General features: G+C 49.7%; 7 protein-coding genes across 7 annotated transcripts; 4 read left to right on the top strand and 3 right to left on the bottom strand.

Moving 5' to 3' along the window:
• Positions 1 to 243: 243 nt before the first annotated feature.
• Positions 244 to 1,946, top strand: M438DRAFT_385302 (tannase and feruloyl esterase; the record flags this gene model as incomplete). Its single annotated transcript, XM_029908969.1, has 3 exons — positions 244 to 1,671; positions 1,744 to 1,824; positions 1,858 to 1,946. The coding sequence occupies exons 1-3, from the start codon at positions 360 to 362 to the stop codon at positions 1,944 to 1,946; spliced, it is 1,482 nt and encodes a 493-aa protein (XP_029757092.1). The 5' UTR covers positions 244 to 359.
• Positions 1,947 to 2,083: 137 nt separating this feature from the next.
• M438DRAFT_348554 (uncharacterized protein) lies at positions 2,084 to 3,629 on the bottom strand. The gene has a single exon (XM_029906169.1). The coding sequence runs from the start codon at positions 3,361 to 3,363 to the stop codon at positions 2,320 to 2,322; it is 1,044 nt and encodes a 347-aa protein (XP_029757093.1). The 5' UTR covers positions 3,364 to 3,629; the 3' UTR covers positions 2,084 to 2,319.
• A 324-nt stretch (positions 3,630 to 3,953) lies between these two features.
• Positions 3,954 to 5,275, bottom strand: M438DRAFT_303637 (protein serine/threonine phosphatase 2C; the record flags this gene model as incomplete). Its single annotated transcript, XM_029902164.1, has 2 exons — positions 3,954 to 4,696; positions 4,746 to 5,275. The coding sequence occupies 2 exons, from the start codon at positions 5,273 to 5,275 to the stop codon at positions 4,099 to 4,101; spliced, it is 1,128 nt and encodes a 375-aa protein (XP_029757094.1). The 3' UTR covers positions 3,954 to 4,098.
• Positions 5,276 to 5,575: 300 nt separating this feature from the next.
• Positions 5,576 to 7,252, top strand: M438DRAFT_377224 (pre-mRNA-processing factor 4; the record flags this gene model as incomplete). The annotated part of the gene is made up of 2 exons (XM_029908717.1): positions 5,576 to 5,623; positions 5,711 to 7,252. 2 exons carry the CDS (start codon positions 5,576 to 5,578, stop codon positions 7,250 to 7,252), a joined length of 1,590 nt encoding a protein of 529 aa, XP_029757095.1.
• A 516-nt stretch (positions 7,253 to 7,768) lies between these two features.
• On the top strand, positions 7,769 to 9,136 carry M438DRAFT_358511 (uncharacterized protein; the record flags this gene model as incomplete). The annotated part of the gene is made up of 1 exon (XM_029907264.1): positions 7,769 to 9,136. One exon carries the CDS (start codon positions 7,769 to 7,771, stop codon positions 9,134 to 9,136), a length of 1,368 nt encoding a protein of 455 aa, XP_029757096.1.
• Positions 9,137 to 9,995: 859 nt separating this feature from the next.
• M438DRAFT_303646 (putative Brefeldin A resistance protein) lies at positions 9,996 to 14,678 on the top strand. Its single transcript, XM_029902165.1, has 7 exons — positions 9,996 to 10,989; positions 11,042 to 11,858; positions 11,909 to 12,157; positions 12,206 to 12,715; positions 12,771 to 13,633; positions 13,696 to 14,074; positions 14,138 to 14,678. Exons 1-7 carry the CDS (start codon positions 10,011 to 10,013, stop codon positions 14,511 to 14,513), a joined length of 4,173 nt encoding a protein of 1,390 aa, XP_029757097.1. The 5' UTR covers positions 9,996 to 10,010; the 3' UTR covers positions 14,514 to 14,678.
• Positions 14,679 to 14,740: 62 nt separating this feature from the next.
• Positions 14,741 to 16,280, bottom strand: M438DRAFT_303647 (uncharacterized protein). The gene is made up of 2 exons (XM_029902166.1): positions 15,888 to 16,280; positions 14,741 to 15,817 (listed from the first exon to the last, which is right to left on the bottom strand). The coding sequence occupies exons 1-2, from the start codon at positions 16,026 to 16,028 to the stop codon at positions 14,864 to 14,866; spliced, it is 1,095 nt and encodes a 364-aa protein (XP_029757098.1). The 5' UTR covers positions 16,029 to 16,280; the 3' UTR covers positions 14,741 to 14,863.
• Positions 16,281 to 16,555: the final 275 nt, after the last annotated feature.

The raw sequence follows: 16,555 nt of genomic DNA on the forward strand, positions 1-16,555 counted from the left end.
CGCAGCTCCTTCCACCCCGCATTCCACTTCCTCTTTCACTTTCTGACCCGGACCTTCCATTTCTCTTTCCAGACGAACGACGGTTGTGCTTCTTTGCCAGACTCCCGTCGGTCTCGTCGCCTTCCGCCGGTTTGTCGCCCTGCCGTAGCCGTCTTCCAACCGTGTCGCCGAACCACTAAAGTATCGAATTGACTTTCCTTACCACATCATACACTCATCGACAGAGCAGCCATGTCTTGTCGGGCCCGATACTCAAACATTGGCATTGCATCCCCTACAATACCTAATTCCTGTAAGTCTATATAAACAGGTAGGATGCTCCGCTTTGTAGTACACCATCAAGCACAGCTCTTCCCGCCATGTCTATGAATGCATTCATGGCCTCTGCGCCTTCTCTTGCAAGTGCTTGCATTGCACAGTCTATTCCTTTGCCTTCTGTCTTCGGTGCCAATATCTTGAGCTTGCATGCAACTCCCGTCACAAACTTCTCTCTGCCATCAATTCCAATTCAAGTCTGGACAAAGTCACAGTTCGATGCTGTTGATTTCTGCAATGTCACCGTCAAATACTCCCGTCCAGGTTCGGACCACAACATTACCGTTCAAGTCTACTTACCACCACCCTCCGAATGGAACGGCAGGTTCCTAGGTGCTGGAGGTAGTGGTTATGCTGCCACTCAAGGCCTGGTCACCACCATCCCACCTGTCGATGCTGGTTTTGCCGTCGCTTCTACTGACGGCGGTGTTTCTACTCTCGAGTTCAGCTCAGCCGAATGGACCCTGCTGAGTCCTGGAAACCCTGACTACGCCCGCATAAACATTTGGTCAAGTGCCGTGCTCAACGACCTTTCTATCATTGGCAAGAGTGTTACCAACTCTTTCTATGGACAAGCTGCTGCCCACTCTTACTGGGTTGGGTGTTCCCAAGGTGGTCGCCAGGGCAACATGATCGCTCAGAGATATCCCGACGCTTTCGACGGCATTATCGCTCTTGCCCCTGCCATCAACTGGGCAGAATTCTTCCCAAGCATGCAGTTCCCGCACCAACTCATGTACGAGTCGGACTATGCCGTGCCTGCATGTGAGCGTGAGGCCATCACCTCTGCTGCATTCAATGCCTGTGACGGACTCGACGGTCTCGTAGATGGAGTTCTCAGTCGCCCAGATCTCTGCAAGTTCGACCCGCTCACCCTCATCGGCAAATCCTACAACTGCGATGGCACCAACAAAACCTTCACCACCGAGGGCGTCAAGATCATTCAAGATACCTGGACAGGACCTCGCGCCGCCGATGGCAGGTTTCTCTGGTACGGCTACGGCCCCGACGCAGATCTGTCCTACGTCGCCAACACCACTTGCACCGACCAGAACAATTGCACCGTCGCTCCCTTCTCCTTATCCCAAGACTGGCTACAGCTCTGGGTAGCCGAAGACCCAACCTTGAACATGAGCAACCTAACCCGCGACGACTTCACCACCTTGATTCACCAAGGCATTAACCGCTATGATTCTATCGTCAGCGCTCGCGACCCGGATATCTCCCGCTTCAGAAACCGAGGAGGTAAAATGCTCACTTGGCACGGCTACACCGATCAATTAATCCCATACCAAGGCTCGCAGAACTATCACGATCGCGTCCGCGAACTCGACGCCAATGTCAATGATTACTTTCGTCTTTTCCTGGCTCCTGGAACCTAACATTGTGTACCCGGTGATGGACATTTCCCTACCAATGTCTTGCAAGATTTGATCGATTGGGTGGAAAAGGGCATTGCTCCGGACCAACTTACCACTGTCAATCTCACTAATGTTGATCCTAATACTGGTATGTTGATGGGCAACCAGACCACCGGCAGAGGAAGACCCATTTGCTTGTATCCCAAGGTGCAAGAGTATATTGGCGGTGATGAGGATATGATGTCTTCCTTCCGCTGTGTCTCGCCTTGATGATCACAACAAATACCACAATCGACCCCGTGTATGAATACACCGCAATCGTCGTAATTTAATACAAGTAAAACCCCCAAGTTAGGATTTCTCCAGATTTTCTTTCTCTCGCGATGACAGGCTTCTTTCTCAGTCGATTCTTCTTGTTTTTTATTCTTCTTTTCTTCTTGTACGGATGTGCTCCTTGAGTGCATGCATGTATCTTAAGTGACCACATCTTCACTTCCTAGCTCTGTCATCGTGATTGCTTACACTCTATCGCTCAGCGGTATTTCTCATTGATTGTTAATTACACTCGATGGGTATTTCTCATCATTTACAGTACATGCGCTTTTTTCTTCCTTTGCTCGAAAAAGTGTCTTTTGAGCTCAACCTAACCTTCCAGATCCCAACACAACGCCCTCTGATCTTGAGTCTTCAACACCACAACACCTTTGTCTCCGTCAAACCCTTGCACCAATATCGCAAACCAAGATTTATTTGCTGCGATGACGAGTTTGGCGAAGATGTCTGCAATCGTGCTACTGGGTAAGAATCCCGTACATGTTATTTTTGTCAAAGTTTGTGTTGTGGAAGTGGCAGAGGCAGAGGTGTTGGGAACAGAATAGCGGGAAATAATCTCATCGACCAAATCCCCCTGCTCTATGCGTGGGGAAGAAATAGCAGCCAGAGAAAGCCATTCGAGCAATTCTGTGACATCGTCTTGATTGGATTTTGAAATATCGGCGTTTTTGGTTGGGAAGGGTGGAATTATTACATCCTTCAATTCTTCCGTTTGTGGTTTGATGTGTTTGATTTCCACATTTTCGCCTAGAGAAATGTCCGAGGTGGAGAGGTCGCTGGAAATATCGTAGAGTAACCATGTCATTTGCCCCATAAATACTGATTTTGCAGCGTGCAGTAATCGTTCGAATCCTTTTTTTCCAGCAAGCATAGAGGGAAGACGTAGATTTAGCTCAATCTTGAAGTTTGGAGTCGCATGTTTTCTGGCATGAGGGTTTGGGATGGGTGTTCCGAGAAGGCCGGCTCTTTCGTAAGTCGCGCGATCGCAGGTTATGGTCAACACACCCTCCACCAATGTGAACATTGCGACAGAAGATGTAGAAGAAAGATGTAAAGGCGCGGAAACCAATAATACATCTCCCTTTTTGATTTTGTTTGTGAAGAAATCGCCGGTTAAGATTTCCAGGAGGGATAGGTTGATTTTCGCATATTTCGATTCCACATCTTGGGGTTTGAGAGGGGAAGATATAGGGGTGAGAAGGGTTAGGGTGTGGTAGTATGGTGTGCTGTGTAATAGACTGTATGGTGGGCTTTTGGTCGGTTGTTGGGTGGTGTCTAGATAGGCTGGTAGGGTCGTGCATGTGAAGTAGCATTTTGGCGTTGGGAGGGGGGTTTCTTTGCCGATGTCTAGCATTTTTGACAAATGTCGGAGTTTGGCTGTGAAGTCAAGGTGGTCGATGTGGTATGTCCTTTTGTAAAGTGAGAGGTGGTGATTTGGCCAGTCCGGGAAGATGATCCTGTGACTTTTCCGGATTGCTTCCAAGAGTCTCGGTTAGGTGATCAAAGGTTTCGACGGGCTGCTTTGTCTTATTGCGGACACATTAAATTCTCACTAGATTCGTACTTTGATGAAGTAGCCAATGAACAGAATCCGAGAATGATTGTATGCCTGAGTCGTGAAATAGATGGTTTGGACATCGATAAAGTTGGCGCGCAAAAAGAGATGGGAGTCGGAAAGTCTTGGCATTCTCCAACGTCGCGTGTATCACCCTGGTCACCCATGGATCGTTCGACATTTGACGTAGCCTTACATTTACTCACTGAGCCAGTATTCAAGGTGGAGAATATAAGTTCTCTCTATTTGGCTATGCTTTTTGTGGATTTTCTAGAGGTGAATCGTGACAACACCATGCCGCCTATTGCCATGAGAGTGAAGCGTCTCACTGTCGGACTATCACAGATATCAACATAAGCATAACAGTTCCAGAATGCAAAACGAACAAAGTCCTTTCCTATTCAAAAGCGAGATGATCGCATATCTACGCGAATCTAAAAATCAAGACCAAAATCAAAAGCCATCTCCAATGCAATCGAGAAACCGTCTCAAACTCCAAAACCAATGCAAATGTTGTTTATGTATGCGGCAAGCTCAAAGCTTTGCCTTGGGATTACCATCTTGAATGGCAAGAGCAACGATGACAGCGATATCGTCAGGTTTGCCGCCGTGGTACTCTTCATTGGGGAAATATTTGTGGACCTCCTTTGCGAAAGGACCATCTCTGCGGGTGTCGAGGCCGGCGATTTTGGCATTACGCATGATGGCGTAGGCCAGTTCTGATGGAAGGTTTGCAATATTTTTCTGTTCTTTGGGGTCTCGTAGCTTGTCGGCCTTGACGATGGCTTCTTTTGATTCGACGCCTTGGTTTGCGGATGATGCGGCAGACCAGTAGCCGCGCTTCTCCATGATGGGTTGGACGATTTTGAGTATGTCCATGGCTGACAAGTTGTCCAGTACGCCATCAGTCGCGAAGATGACGAGTTCGCCGTGGTGTAGCTTGTGGTTTGTGACGTCTGACTGAGCAGGAGTCTCGGAGATCTGAGCGCTGTTGCCAAAGATGCGGTTCTGGGCCTTCATGCGTTCTGTAAGCTTGCTGAGCTGGTACGGCGTGTTGAAGGCGTGTGTCTGTGCAGGCGACATGAATGAGACCTTGCCAGGCGCGAGGATGAGGAAGCCAGAATCTCCGAGACTGTACTTGTTAGTGAGTCTTGGTTGATGCCGAGCAGTCAGGCACTTACTTGGCGACCTCGAGAGCGCCCGAGGGTTCAATAGCGCCAATGCAGGCAGTGCAGCCTCCAGCTTGGATGCTTCGATCACTCATGACCTTCTCATAGCCGAATTGCAGCAGGTTGCGAGGCTTCAAATCTCCTTCTGTCTCTGGACGGTGTGTCTTGGTCGCCATGTATTTGCACAAACCGTGCGAGTATCTCCCAGGGTCAATACCCGAGTCTCTCCAACCTCCTACACCATCGGCGAGACCAAATACAACGTATCTATCGCTGCGAGCAATCTTGGCCATGAAAAAGGCATCTTCACCAGAATATCGATCATTCGAGCTGAAGTAGGGGTCGTCGCGGTCCAGCAGCGACTGAGGGAAAGTGTTGATATCATTCGGAGGGGATACGCCGCTGGATTTGCCGCTGGATGATGCGCCGAGTCGATATGTGAAGGGGGCATGAGTTGATTGACTCCTGATTGGCGAGGGTGCTGAAAAGGGCCGGCCTATGGCAGGCAGTCGCGGACGGAGGAGAGTGCGGCGGAGAGACATTGACACTGATATCAGTCGAGGAGCGTCTATAGCATGTTGCACGTGCGACAGAAGATGAGAGAGGATCAACAGGAGAAGGGACAGAATTGGCGACAGCAACATCTGATGCTTTGGTGATGCAGACGTTCCTGAAACTTTCCTCGGCGACGCACGTCATTCCGCGTCCCGAGTCAGTCGACAATCCGGGGATGGAACATGCCGCCGACAACTTGAACTTTTGGCGCCGCTGAGCCTGGACAGTTCGACCGAGAGCTGCGACTTTGCGACAAGACACAAACCCCATCACAACCCACCGCCATCATGTCGATACACCCGTCGCGCCAGGCCTATGTCGAGGAGGACCCCGAGGTATGTCGATCCCCGTCTGACTGCGACGCGCGCATGTTCACAAATCATCCCAGCTCCCGTCCACAACTAATGCCCACTGTGCACCAGGATGCAGACATGACCTATGATCTCGCCAGTGTCCCCCTCGATACCGACTATTACATGCCCTCGGCCGCTGGAGGTCCTTCAGAAAAAGCTGCAGATGTCATCGCACAATTCAACCGCAAGCGAAAAGCAAACGCCATTGCTGTCCCTACCGACGATGTCCGAGTCCGCGCGAGGTTACGAGAGATTGGAGAGCCCATCACACTATTTGGAGAGCGTCCGGAAGACCGCAGAGACCGTCTACGCGAGTTGATGTACGCCAAACAAGAAGCTACCGGAGAAGATGTCGCCATGGATGAGGCTGCCGAGGATGAAGCAGACGAGGAGGAGCAAGAATTCTACACAGAAGGTGTCGATGAGCTGCTTGAGGCCCGCAAGGAAATCGCACGCTTCTCCCTACCCAGAACACAACAGCGCGTCCACTTTCAACGACTCGAATCCGCCATCCCATTACAACGACATGTCGACCACCGCAACTACGTAAAGGACAAATTATCAGGCTTCGAGCTGTTCGGTTCACAGATTGCTGGAGAGCGACCCGTCAGCATGGCCCGCTTTTCTCCCAACGGAAAGATGATTGCTGCAGGAAACTGGGGAGGTTCAATCAAGTTGCTGGACGTGCCGAATCTAGAAGAGAAGGGCGTGTTCCGTGGTCATACTGCACAGGTCAGTGGTATCTCATGGTTCCCTGGCGCCACTCTTGATGGTACAACAGTGTCAGAAGGCAGCTTGAACATGGCTTCAGGTGGTGGAGAGGGCAACATTCATCTCTGGTCGCTCAATCAAGACACTCCACTTTCGACCTTGTCAGGTCATTCTGGCAGAGTGTGCCGTACCGAGTTCCACCCTTCAGGCAAATACCTCGCTTCTGCATCATACGACACAACTTGGAGACTTTGGGATGTTGAGACAACCACCGAGTTGCTACTCCAAGAGGGCCACTCACACGAGGCCTACACCGTCGCATTCAACACGGATGGTTCTCTTCTTGCCAGTGCTGGTCTGGACAGTATTGCTTGCTTGTGGGACTTGCGCAGCGGTCGTCGTGTTCTCTATCTTGAGAGTCATATTGCTCCCATTTACGGTCTTGATTGGAGTCCTGATGGTTATCGCGTCATGACTGGTTCTGGAGATGGTTTCGCAAAGTGCTGGGACATTCGTGCCATGAAGGAGACTGCTTCAATAGGTGCTCACAAGGGTGGTGTCACTGACCTTCGTTGGTTCAAGGGCACCGACGGTCCTCTGAGTGGTAAATCTCTCGACAAGCAAAGTGACTCTGCAGAGTACATCCCCAAGAAGAGCGGTACCTTCTTCGTCAGTTCAGGTTTCGACAGAAACGTCAAGATCTTCTCTGCCGACGACTGGTCACTATGCAAAAGTCTGAGTGGTCATTCAGGTCATGTGCTTTCCACAGACATCACCAGCGATGCCAAATGGATTGTCAGTTCAAGCTACGACCGCACGGTCAAGCTGTGGGCAAGAGACGACATGCAGGGATTGTACGACGATGATCAAACACCGACCGGCATGGATACGAGTACGTAGAAAGCTATGCGAAAACATCAAGTACGACTATCAAGCCGATTCAAGCACCTACATATAGCCTGAACACGGACAACCCTGCATGAGATACGGAGCATCAACCCGAAAATATCGTCAAAGATCATCGACGTAGTATTCTACACTCGGCCGAGGCTCTTGATTCTTGATGCCAAGAGCCTTTACCAAGATCAACACGAACGGATGTGGCTTGGGACAACAACGTTATTCTAAAAACAGTATACTTATGACGCGGGGTCTGCTCCATTTTCCTACCGGCGCTCTGTTCACCTGGTGCTTGCTCTGTCCAAACCATGATCATGGTTGTACGGCCGCGGGGCGGGGGCGAGGTGGCATGTCTTTGACTTGAGTTTATAAGGTGAGGGGTTGCCTGCCTCCAATTGATTTTCACTCCATCAGCATCTCTCTACATCTACTCCATTCTTCTATCTCTATCGACCATCTCTACAATCCCTACCACCTTCCAATCCCGCCACAAATTCGACCTCAATAACCTTCGACATGCGTTCTTCATTCTTCGCTGTCGCTGCAGCTGTAGCAGCTGTCAATGCTCAAGGAGCTCAGCCAGCACCATCTTCGACTGTTGTCGCAGATCCCGGCACCCTTCCTCTCGGTGCCGAATGTGCACGCACTGAGCAGTGCGCTGGAGGAGCTCAATGCTTCGCCAGCAACTTCATGCAAATTACTTCTTGCGGCAAGTTCAACGCTGCATGTGAGAATGACTCCCAATGTGCTACCAACACCTGCAACAACGGCCTTTGCAATGGCATTCTCGCCTCTTCTCTCTGGCTTATGCCTACCTCGACTAGCCAGAGCTTCTCCTCTGCATCCGCCATGTCGACCTCTACACCCCAAGGAGCTCTCCCCGCTCCTTCATCCACTGTAGTTGCAGCACCCAACTCTCTCCCTCTCGGCGCCAACTGCGCGAACTCAGAGCAATGTGCTGGAGATGTTGAGTGCTTCGCTTCCAACTTTATGCAAATCACTCAATGTGGTAAATTCAATGCTGCATGCAAGAACGACTCTCAGTGCGCAACAAACACTTGTAACAACGGTCTCTGCAATGGCTTCTTGGCTTCGTCCGCCTACCTCGCCAACACTGCCTCATCAACTCAGCAATCTGCCTCTGCTGCTGGCACCGCCACTGCTGCCACCGGTGGCATTCAGCCCGCTCCATCCTCCACCGTCGTTGCAGCCGCCGGATCCCTTCCTCTGGGTGCCGAGTGTGCTTCCACCGAGCAATGTGCGAACGGTGCTGACTGTTTCGCCTCCACTGCCTGGCAAATCAAGTCTTGTGGCAAGTTCAACTCTGCCTGCACTTCCGACTCCCAATGCGCAACCAACACTTGCAACAATGGCCTTTGCAATGGCTTCCTCGCTTCTTCCGCATACCTCGCCAACCAAGCATCTTCCACCCTCAGCACTGCCGCTTCTTCCTCCACCGCTTCCGGCTCTTTGATCCCTCTCGGCAAATCCTGCAATGCCACTTCTCAGTGCCAGAACGGCGCCGAATGCACTGTTTCCTCTGCCTACCAGGAGTTTGCTGCAGGCATGGTCTGTGGTCCTTACAACGCCACTTGCTCGTCTTCTTCTCAGTGCAGCTATAACTCTTGCTTCAATGGCAGATGTACTGGTGTTCAAGGATATGAGTACTCCACTTCCACTGCTGTGATTAGTGGAAAGACCACTATTGTCGCCGGTACCGCTGTTCCTGTTGCCAGCTCTGCTTCTTCGGGACTTGCTGCTGCTGGTAATGCTACTAGAAGTGCCACTTCTACTCTTGCAGCCTACACTGGTGCTGCTGGAAAGGTTGGCGCTGAGGCTGGATTCGCCGCTGCGGTCTTGGGTGCTGTTGCATTCTTGTTGTAGATTTTCCTTTCCTGTTGCATAGCATAGCATTTGCATTTTGTATAATGGGTTCAACATGGTTATGATATTTTATGTAGATATATGTTTTTCTTATGAAATGTTCTTCCAATATCCTCGTCGAATCTCTTTTGTCTCATGTGTGCTTGCGTTTTATCCCGGCTTTCTTGCATCGCATGTTTTCGTCAATTCTATTCGGAGTATTGAATACATAGGACAGCGATAGGTATTTTGGGTGTCAAGAGCGACTTCCTTGTCGAATGATCGGAGTTAGCATCCGGTCGGCGAGGGAAGGAAAAATCCCGACTCGGTCGCTCTCCAACCAATTCGTCGTCTTATCTTCTTCCATCATTATGGTCGGCAAAACTTTGAAACCCATCTGACCGAACATCTTATAACAAGCAAGTCTTGCGAAGATCCACGTATCAACAAGATGCAATCGATTCGTCCGAAACGACGTGCTTGCGACAGGTCCAGACGCGCCCGGGAGGTGTTACTCAGACCTCATCCGAGGCGTTACTCAAACCACCCATCATCCCTATCCGCAGCAACGATCGGACTTCAACAGTCCATTTTGTTTTTCATTCGGAGAGATTGTGCTCTCGGTGCGTGTTGTTGATGCATCTTTGATGATGAATCGTCTTGAATAGACTTTGGTAGGTCGCTGTTGGTCAGTTATCCCTCTCCTATAAGCTGAGCTGGAAACACACACTCTTCATCTTCTGTCTCATCTTCTACATCGTTCTTTCCTTCCAACATCTTTTTTCTGTCCCTCTGTCCGACTGCCGACGCAACAATGTCGGCTATTGACCTGAAGCCTTCAGTGTCTACACCTACTCTGATTCCTACTCCAGCAGGATCTCAATCTGGCGACGATATGCACAAGCACAACTACCCTAGCGACATGGAAAAGTCCGACGAATGGGATGAGATGCCCGAGGTACAAGCCATCCGCCGTGATGATGGCTCCAAGTCAGTACACAGGAAACTTGGCGTTACATGGAACAACCTCACAGTCAAGGGTGTTGGAGCCGATGCCTTGTTCAACGAGAATGTCGCTTCACAATTTCTTCCCGGAAGACTCAAGGGTAGACGCAAGACCGACAAAGCATCTCTCAGGACCATCATCGACCAGAGCTCCGGCTGTGTCAAACCGGGAGAGATGCTGTTAGTCTTGGGACGACCTGGTGCTGGCTGCACAACTCTCCTCAAGCTCCTTGCCAATCGACGCTCTGGATTTGCTGAGATTGATGGCGAAGTCAACTATGGATCTCTCAAGCATGACGAGGCAACCAAATACCAAGGCCAAATTGTCATGAACACCGAAGACGAAATCTTCTTTCCTTCTTTGACCGTTGGTCAAACAATCGACTTTGCAACACGGATGAAGGTGCCTGCCTCTGTCACCGCTGGCTTCTCAAGCAAGGAAGAAGCACGCCAAGCATCAAGAGACTTCCTGCTCAAGCAGCTTGGTATTTCTCATACCAAGAATACCAAGGTTGGCAACGAGTACATTCGAGGAGTCTCTGGAGGCGAGAGAAAGCGTGTCAGCATTATTGAAACCATGGCTACCCGTGGAAGTGTCTACTGCTGGGACAATTCCACACGAGGTCTTGATGCCAGTACAGCACTCCAATACGTCAAGGCTGTTAGATCCATGTCTGACATCTTTGGGCTCGCCTCGGTCATTACCCTTTACCAAGCTGGCAATGGAATATTTGATCAATTCGACAAAGTGCTCGTCCTTGATGAGGGCAAGCAGCTGTACTATGGCCCGGCCAAGATGGCCAAGCAGTTTATGGGAGACATTGGCTTTTATTGTCCAGACGGAGCAAACGTAGCTGACTACCTGACTGGTAAGAATCCCTGACCAAGCACCTTCTGGAGCACGTCTAACTTTGTTTACAGGTGTTACTGTACCTACCGAGCGACAGGCCCGCGAAGGCTTCGAATCCAAGTTCCCAAGGAACGCTGACCAGATTGTCGAACTATACCAGGCATCGACTATCAGAGAGCAGATGGAGATCGAGTATGACTATCCTACCACAAGCGAGGCGAAACAACGAACTCTCGAGTTTCAACAAACTATCGCGGACGAAAAGACTTCAGACATCCTTACGAAAGGCGCACCTACTACGGTCGGCTTTGGAGCACAACTCAAAGCTGCGGTTCAACGACAGTTCCAAATCATCCGGGGCGACATCAATGTCCTCATCATCAAGCAAGTGTCCAATCTCGTGCAAGCCCTCACGTCCGGCTCGCTTTTCTACAACGCACCTGACACTTCCACCGGTCTCTTCATCAAATCTGGAGCCCTGTTCGTATCTCTACTCTTCAACGTCCTCCTCGCCCAATCGGAAGTCACAGATTCGTTCACTGGTCGTCCTGTCCTTGCGAAGCACAAGTCTTTTGCGCTTTACAACCCTATCGCTTGGTGTTTGGCACAGATCATCACAGACATGCCCATCTTGTTGTTCCAGATTTCCGCATTCTCACTCGTCATTTACTTCATGACTGGACTCACCTACAGTGCCGGACACTTCTTCATATTCTGGTTCATCATCTTGATAAGTACCATGTGTATGACTGCGATGTTCCGAACCATCGGAGCGGCATTCAAAACTTTCGACGACGCAAGTAAAGTGGCAGGACTTGCTGTTATGGCGACTTTGCTTTACAATGGATACATGATTCCCAAGACGGAAATGCATCCTTGGTTTGTTTGGTAAATTCATCGTCTTGCATTTAACGATCTCTACTGATGTACTTACTCAGGCTTTACTGGATTGATCCTCTTGCTTACGCCTACAATGCCCTGCTATCGAATGAATTCAGCGGAAAGATCATTCCTTGCGTCGGGCCAAACCTTGTTCCTAACGGACCCGGATATGGCTCCATGGAGAATCAAGCGTGTACTGGTGTTCGTGGCGCTCCTGTCGGCGCAACGAGTGTTACAGGCGATCAATATCTCGCTACCTTGAGCTACAGCCGTTCCGATCTCTGGAGAAACGTCGGTATCGTCATGTAAGTGTTTCCAAGACCGTCGCTGATGATTAATACTAACGAAAATAGTGTCTGGTGGGTGTTCTATGTTGCTTTGACTTTCTTGTTCACTTCCATGTGGAAGGAGACCAACGAACAAAAGGGTCTTCTTCTCGTCCCATCCGAGCTCGCCAAGCACGCTCTTCCCGCGATTCAGGACGAAGAGTCTCAACAGAACGAGAAGTCGACTCCTATCTCATCCAACGACTCGTCAACCGACAGATCAGACGACAAACTTGAGGGAGATCTCATTCGCAATACATCTGTATTCTCATGGAAGAACCTGACATATACCGTCCAAACCTCTGACGGCCCTCGTGTCCTTCTGAACGGGGTACATGGTTTTGTAAAACCAGGCATGCTGGGTGCGCTGATGGGAGCTTCCGGTGCTGGCAAAACTACTCTGTTGGATGTTCTGGCCCAACGCAAGACTGATGGAACCATCCACGGCTCTGTACTGGTCGATGGGCGTCCTCTGTCTATCAGTTTCCAAAGATCAACCGGTTACTGCGAGCAATTGGATGTGCACGAACCTCTCACGTGAGTATCTCCGGCAAATCAACTAGCGAACGTGTCTTACTGACCATCCTCCCAGCACTGTGAGAGAAGCGCTCGAGTTCTCTGCCCTCCTTCGCCAACCTCGCACCACGTCCAAAGAGGACAAGTTGAAGTATGTTGACGTTATTCTGGACCTTCTGGAGATGCACGACATTGCAGACTGTCTCGTCGGAACATCTGGCGGCGCAGGTCTCTCAATCGAACAACGCAAACGCCTGACTATCGGTGTCGAACTCGTCGCCAAACCCAGCGTCCTTGTATTCTTGGATGAACCGACATCTGGTCTCGACGGCCAAGCAGCCTTCAACACGGTTCGCTTCCTCAAGAAGCTTGCCGGAGCAGGACAAGCAATCTTGGTCACCATTCATCAGCCCAGCTCTCAACTATTCGCTCAATTCGATAACCTCTTGCTTCTCGCAAAAGGTGGCAACACGGCCTATTTCGGCGAGATTGGCGAGAACGCGTCAGTGATTCGTGAGTACTTTGGTAAACACGGTGCACCTTGCCCCGAGGGGAAGAATCCGGCCGAACACATGATCGATGTTATATCCGACACTTCAAAGAACTGGAACGAGACCTGGCTCTCATCACCCGAACATGACGCCATGCTTGCTGAACTTGACCGTCTGCAGGATCCTGCCAACAGCACACCTAGAGAAGATGAGACTGAAGGATTGGAATTCGCAATGCCTCTTTGGGAACAAATCAAGATTGTTTCCGGCAGAGCTAATACGACAATGTATCGCAATGTTGACTACATCAACAACAAATTCGCCTTCCATATCCTTACTGGACTGTTTGCTGGCTTTTCTTTCTGGCAAGTGGGTAACAGCGTGTCGGACATGCAGCAACGACTCTTTGCAGTCTTCAACGCTATCTTCGTGGCTCCTGGTGTTATCGGTGAGTAAAAACGATTGTCCTTATTCGGTCTGACAAAACGCTGATTATGATTTTTCCTCCAGCACAACTCCAACCCCTCTTTATTGAAAAACGCGACATTTACGATGCCCGCGAGAAGAAGTCCAAGATGTACTCATGGATCGCCTTTGTCACTTCCCTCATCGTCTCTGAATTTCCTTACTTGGTCATCTGCGCTGTTCAGTTCTTCTTCTGTTACTACTATACCGTAGGCTTCCCTGCTGCAGCTTCCTCGGCCGGAGCTGTGTTCTTCGTCTTCTTCCTGTACGAGTTCATCTACACTGGCATCGGACAATTCATCGCCGCGTACGCGCCCAATGCTGTTGCAGCAGCTTTGGTCAACCCTCTGATCATCTTTACCCTGGTTGGATTCTGTGGTGCTGTGGTGCCTTATGGACAAATTACCGAGTTCTGGAGATATTGGTAAGTGCCGCTTTTACTATTGATATAAGATGGAAATATGATTTTCTAACCTGTGATGGATAGGCTTTACTACATGAACCCTTTCAACTACCTCGTCGGCTCCATGCTAGTCTTCACGACCTGGGATATCCCCGTCACCTGCAAAACTTCCGAACTCGCAATCTTCAACCCCCCTTCCTCGCAAACTTGTATCGAGTACTTGACTCCCTATCTCAATGGTATGGGTGCCGGGACAAACTTGTTGAACCCTAATGCGACGGCTGGCTGTGAGGTTTGTCAGTACAGAACCGGTGCTGATTATTTGGCCACGTTGAATTTGACGGAGAAGTATTTCGGTTGGAGAGACGCTGGTATTGTGGCTTTGTTTGTGTTTAGTGGGTATGGCTTGGTGTACTTGTTGATGAAGTTGAGGACGAAAAAGTCAAAGACTGCCGAGTGAAATTGCGCAAGGTGATGGAGTGGGAGAAGAGGGTTTCGGACAGGACGTCCGATGTTGAGGTGGTGGGGTCGGATAGGCGGTTGAGAGTAATGGCAGCACTGTGGGGATATAAATAGAAGGGGTATGGAATAGAGGCGTCATCAGGTGTACAGTTTATCAATGGACCATAGGATTGTTGTATCAAACTCATACAAGATCTTTCCACGACAATCTCAACACAACGAATGATGGAAAATACGGTTTCATTATAATCACTATGGTATTGTTTAATTCTTGTACAAAAGAAGAAGAGAAAAGGCTCGCTCGCTACAATCTGGTGTCGTTGATGATTTGCAAATCTTCCTCAGCAATCATTGCTTGTTGTCGCTCAAAAACACTATCTCTGGCATTTCATCCCAAGGTGTCGTTGGTGAAAGCGTACCTTCCGTGCCGTTTTCCGAAAACAACTCTGTCGTCCTCGTGACGATTGAATCCTTCTTGCCCGACGACGACTGTTCAAATGTCTTGCTAGACGAAATGTTGAAAGTCTTGCCCGATTGCAAATCGCTGCCCTTTGAAGCACCCTCGACACTGATATCATAAGTCGGTAACACGGGATCCTTGTAAATGCCCTTCCTACTCTGCCCGGACTTTTGCAAAAACAGAGGTGCCAAAACGGGAATAGATGCGGCGATGACCACAACATTGATTTCGACACCCATGACCAGTATCACTCTTTCTATCGTGAGTGGGTTTGGCGAGTAGGTGTATAAAGCGTATACGTAGTATATCTTTATCACACTGGCGATGGAAGCGAAAAAAGACAGACCGAGTGTGGCTGCTAGCCCCAAGCGAGCTTTTGCCGTCATGACTTTTATGCTCCACACCACGATTGCGGGAAGGAGTGTTAGGTAAACATCCGTGACGGCGTTGAAGACTACAGCGATCAATGCCAAAATCTTGATGATGTCGTGGCGGACGCAAGATGTGGAGGAAGTCAATAAGCCGTGTCGCCATAGATTTTGGAAGCTTCCACATTGCGTGAATACGAAGATTGTGATGGGGACGTTGACGATGAGTTGGAGTGCGATAAAGGCGTGTATGCTGCGTTTTCTGAATGCGGACGTCGTGCTGAGCACGCGTAGCATATACAGACAAAACGAAATCCGACTGAAAACGGGAGCCATGAATCCAACAGCATGGCAGAGATAAAGATATTCTGCGAATTTTGGAGAGTGGAAGGGTGCCAGTTGTTGTTGTGCGTGGTTTCCGAAATCGATGGTGTACATCAATGTACTGGATATTCCATAGACGACTGCGAGAAGCTGTTTGAATTGAATGTTGTGGTTAGTGGATGAGATGGAATATTGAAGGGGGTTTGGTGTAGGTGCTTACCATAGAGATGATCATCAAATAGTCTTCCCATGCCAGTCCGTGGAATCGTATGGTTTTCATGACACTTCTCGCGACGACGATACCGCCGGAAAAGGCAGTCAACACCCACACGAAGCCAACAATTCCAGCTCCTGCCTCCATGATGATGAAGATGATCCCCGTTCGATCAAAATGCGAGATCTAATTAAATCGATAAGCAAGAAAAAGTCGGTAAAATCCAGCCGTAATCTTTTCGCGAGAAGAGGTTCCCCAGAGGCGAAGGGAGGGGAAGTGTGGATTTATCTCGACTTTCACACATGCACAAAGGATTCTTCGATGAACTCTGTTGTGCTAAAACAATGTCCCGGATGAGTTTAGAGCTTATCGAACGTTTCCACCCGATGCAGGTCCTACATTTACCGGCGAGGAAAAAACAATGCGGCGCAACAAGAGATCGAATGGAAAACAAGCAGGCGTTTCGAGGGACAGACGTTGGGCGAACGGCTCTGTGAACTCTCTTGACAGCTTGGATGCGATAGGTTCACAGCCTCCAAGTAATGCTAGTGGGCTTTTAGTTCACACTGCAGAAGAATCCAGAACGAGCGAAACCCGCATTCGCCGTTGCGACATCTAACTCCATCTCGAACAGCACATTCCAAGATCGTGTGGAATGCGTTCGATGAAATCAT

The sequence above is a fragment of the Aureobasidium pullulans genome, assembly GCF_000721785.1.
Source record: "Aureobasidium pullulans EXF-150 unplaced genomic scaffold scaffold_22, whole genome shotgun sequence".
Classification (NCBI taxonomy): domain Eukaryota; kingdom Fungi; phylum Ascomycota; class Dothideomycetes; order Dothideales; family Saccotheciaceae; genus Aureobasidium; species Aureobasidium pullulans.